This window comes from Nicotiana sylvestris, chromosome 2, assembly GCF_000393655.2.
Source record: "Nicotiana sylvestris chromosome 2, ASM39365v2, whole genome shotgun sequence".
In the NCBI taxonomy this organism is placed as follows: domain Eukaryota; kingdom Viridiplantae; phylum Streptophyta; class Magnoliopsida; order Solanales; family Solanaceae; genus Nicotiana; species Nicotiana sylvestris.
In genome coordinates, this window is record NC_091058.1 from 31,770,557 (window position 1) to 31,773,876 (window position 3,320).

Sequence of the window (3,320 nt, forward strand, 5' to 3'; positions counted from 1 at the left end):
GATCTTTACATGGTATCAGAGCGCGGTTATTCTCATATATCATCTTCATTTCTGTCTTCTTGTTCCATTTCCTTTGTTTTTGATTTCATCAAATATTTTGAGTTTAGCCCTAATTTTGATTTTTCGTCTCATTTACTTGATGTCGAAATATGTAGTAGTTGAGAATTGAAAATTCTTCTGTTCTCTCCCTCAATTACATTTTGTTATGGTTGTCACTGATCAAGACGATTCAACTAGAGTGGAAACTACTGCCATCGTCACTCCGACAGGCACATGATTTTATCCTAGTGATCCTCTGTACCTCCACCCGTTTGATAATCTAGGAGCTATGCTAGTTTCAACTACATTTGACGGAATAAGGTACAGGTCTTGGAGGAGGAGTGTGTTGAGAGGTTTGTCTGTGAAGAACAAGTTAGGTTTCATAAGTGGAGAGTGGAGACAACCAGATCCTTCATCACCACAATTTCGACAATGGGAACGTTGTGACAATATGGTGACATCCTGGATTCTAAACTCTCTTTCTAAAGAAATCGCAGATAGTGTAGAATATGCAAATCATGATGTTGAGCTTTGGAAGGAATTGGAGGATCGCTATGAACAAACTAATAGAGCTAGGCTGTATCAAATTCAGAAAGAGATCAATGACCTTTCTCAAGGTACTTTTGACATTACTACCTATTACACTAAGTTGAAGAAACTCTGAGAAGAACTTTCCACTTTGAATAAGAGGAGTCAATGCAATTGTATCTGTAATTGTGGGGCAAAAAAGAGCATGTACAAGGCTGAACAAGATAGGAGACTAATACAATTTCTTATGGGACTGAATGAAATATACACAGTAGTTCGAGGAAGCATACTTATGATGAATCCATTACCAAATTTAGCGCAAGCCTTTTCACTTCCAGTTCAAGATGAAAAACAAAGAGAGATTAGGCCAACTAACCATTTAACTGTTGATTCAACTTCATTGAATGTGAGTACATCAGGACAGAGTTCCTTTAAGACAAACTTCCCAACGGATAACAATTATCGTGGAATTTCTAGAGGCAGACTCGTATGTGATTACTGCAAAAGACCAGGACACAGTAAAGATAGGTGTTACAAGCTACATGGTTATCCACAGAACAACCAAAACTCTACTCAGAACTTTACCCCTAGACAATTCTCAAAACCCACAACTATGGTCAAGGTCAAGGTCCTAGATACAACAATAGAGGGAAAAGAGTAGTTGCAAGTGGGAAAGGAGTTACCGATGTAAATACTGCTGGCAAGGAAATTGAAAGCAAGACACAAGATGATGGCAGAAATGTGAATCTCACTGAAGAACAATATGGACAACTTGTAAGCTTACTTCAACAATTTCATGGGAGGAATGGAGATGCTGGGAAATCATCAGGAAGCTCATACTCATCTAGTATCAATACTGCCAACTTTGCAGGTATGATAGTGTGCACCTCTTCCATTGATTTTGGTAAACTTTCATGCAAATGCTTTGAGTCCAAAACTGACACATGGATACTAGATTCAGGGGCCTCCAATCACATGAACTTTAACAAATCTCTAATGTCTAATATCGAATTCCTACCTTATCCCTTTCTAGTAGTCTTACCCAATGGATACAAAGTTAAAGTGTCTAAAATTGGTGATGTTGTTCTTACATCCAAAATAGTATTACAGAAAGTCCTTTTTGTTCCCTCTTTTAAGTTCAATCTGGTGTCTGTCTATTGGTTGACCAAACATCTCAAAGAGATGGTATCATTCACTGACAATACTTGTCTTCTGTAGGCCCCTTCAGTGAAGAGGCCTCTGGAGATTGGTAAAGTGAGGAATGGCTTGTACCTGATTTGTTCCAAGTGTTTGAGAGACAATAACTCTTCTGTGACCCTTAATCATTCATGTGATGTTAATAGTTCTTCCTTGAATAATATGTACTGCTATCCACCTTCATTTGTGTCAGTCATCTCTGAATCAAATGCATAACATTCCTACTTCAACTGCTAGTACTTTTACTTTGAATGATGGTATGTCTAAATCTGTTTCATGCTTTTCCAACAATGTAAATATATTGTAGCATAATAGACTTGGGCATGTACCATTTGGAAAGATGAAACACATCTCCACCATATTTGCTGATTTTTCTCAAAAGCAACCATTCATATGCACAATTTGTCCCATGGCCAGACAAACAAGATTCCCTTTCCTCAGAAAGTCAGTACTTCTTCCAAAATCTTTGAATTGCTTTATGTGGATCTATGAGGACCCTATCATGAACATACTCATGACAAATACAAGTACTTTATTACTATAGTGGATGACCACATTAGAACTACTTGGACTCAACTACTAGCCTGCAAGAGTAATGCTCTACAAACACTCAAAGCATTCATTTTCCTAATTGAAAATCAGTTCAAAACCAAAATTCAGTCCATTAGGTTTGATAATGGATTGGAATTTAACAACCTAGAAACCAATACTTTCTTCCAGTCAAAAGAAATTGTACACCAAAGAACTTGTCCTTATACACCACAACAAAATGGAGTGGTAGAGAGAAAATACAGATATCTTCTTGAGACAGCTAGAGCCTTACTTTTCCAATCCAAATTGCTTTGAAGTACTGGGGGAATGTGTCCCGATAGCAACTCACATTATAAATAGACTACCTACTACATATCTCCAAAACAAATCTCCCTTTGAAGTCTTATATGGCAAGAAGCCAGATTACACACAACTAAGAAGCTTTGGTTGCCTGTGCTTTCCTACAATACCCAAGGTCCACTTAAACAAATTTGAACTAAGATATGTCCCACATGTCTTTATAGGCTATCCTTTTGGTGTCAAAGGCTACAAAGTCCTGGACCTATCAACCAAGAAAATACACATCACCAGAGATGTTATCTTTCATGAGTTCATTTTTCCTTTTGAAATTCATTTCAAGTCCAAATCTGAGTCATTTCCTACATACTTTGATGTTTTCCCATCTAATGAACTTGCTAGTCACAATAATATCACAGAAATGTTCACTGATGATTCCCCATCGAATCATCCTACATGAATTCACCTAGTTCAGATGATCCAGTACCTACTCCTCCTCTTTCACCTCATTCACCTTCTACTTCTCCAGTTCCAACTTCTCTTCCTAGCACCTTTGCACTATCTCCACCACATTCACCTCCACTCATTGATTCTTCACCAGTACATTATCCTCCCACACTCTTGAGAAGATCACAGTGGGAACACAAAACTCCTGTATATCTAAAAGATTATGTCCACAAAATCAGCAACACTGATAAACACTCTTTTTCTCTCAGTACTTTGTTTTC

At 37.6% G+C, this 3,320-nt stretch overlaps 2 protein-coding genes across 2 annotated transcripts; both read left to right on the forward strand.

Annotated features, from left to right (window-relative positions):
* Positions 1–328: 328 nt before the first annotated feature.
* Positions 329–703, forward strand: LOC104224092 (uncharacterized). The gene has a single exon (XM_009775666.2). It carries the CDS (start codon positions 329–331, stop codon positions 701–703), a length of 375 nt encoding a protein of 124 aa, XP_009773968.2.
* Positions 704–772: 69 nt separating this feature from the next.
* LOC138884140 (uncharacterized) lies at positions 773–3,052 on the forward strand. Its single transcript, XM_070165047.1, has 5 exons — positions 773–1,085; positions 1,190–1,713; positions 1,786–1,902; positions 1,958–2,021; positions 2,820–3,052. Exons 1-5 carry the CDS (start codon positions 773–775, stop codon positions 3,050–3,052), a joined length of 1,251 nt encoding a protein of 416 aa, XP_070021148.1.
* Positions 3,053–3,320: the final 268 nt, after the last annotated feature.

What these genes read in the sequence shown, in the direction of transcription:
- LOC104224092 (XM_009775666.2), top strand. Translation starts at nt 329, where the DNA reads ATGCTAGTTTCAACTACATTTGACGGAATAAGGTACAGGTCTTGGAGG.
- LOC138884140 (XM_070165047.1), top strand. Translation starts at nt 773, where the DNA reads ATGTACAAGGCTGAACAAGATAGGAGACTAATACAATTTCTTATGGGA. An exon ending in CTGCAAAAGACCAGGACACA is followed by an intron (nt 1,086 to 1,189) that starts GTAAAGATAGGT and finishes ACTATGGTCAAG; the next exon opens with GTCAAGGTCCTAGATACAAC. An exon ending in CCCTTAATCATTCATGTGAT is followed by an intron (nt 1,903 to 1,957) that starts GTTAATAGTTCT and finishes CATTTGTGTCAG; the next exon opens with TCATCTCTGAATCAAATGCA.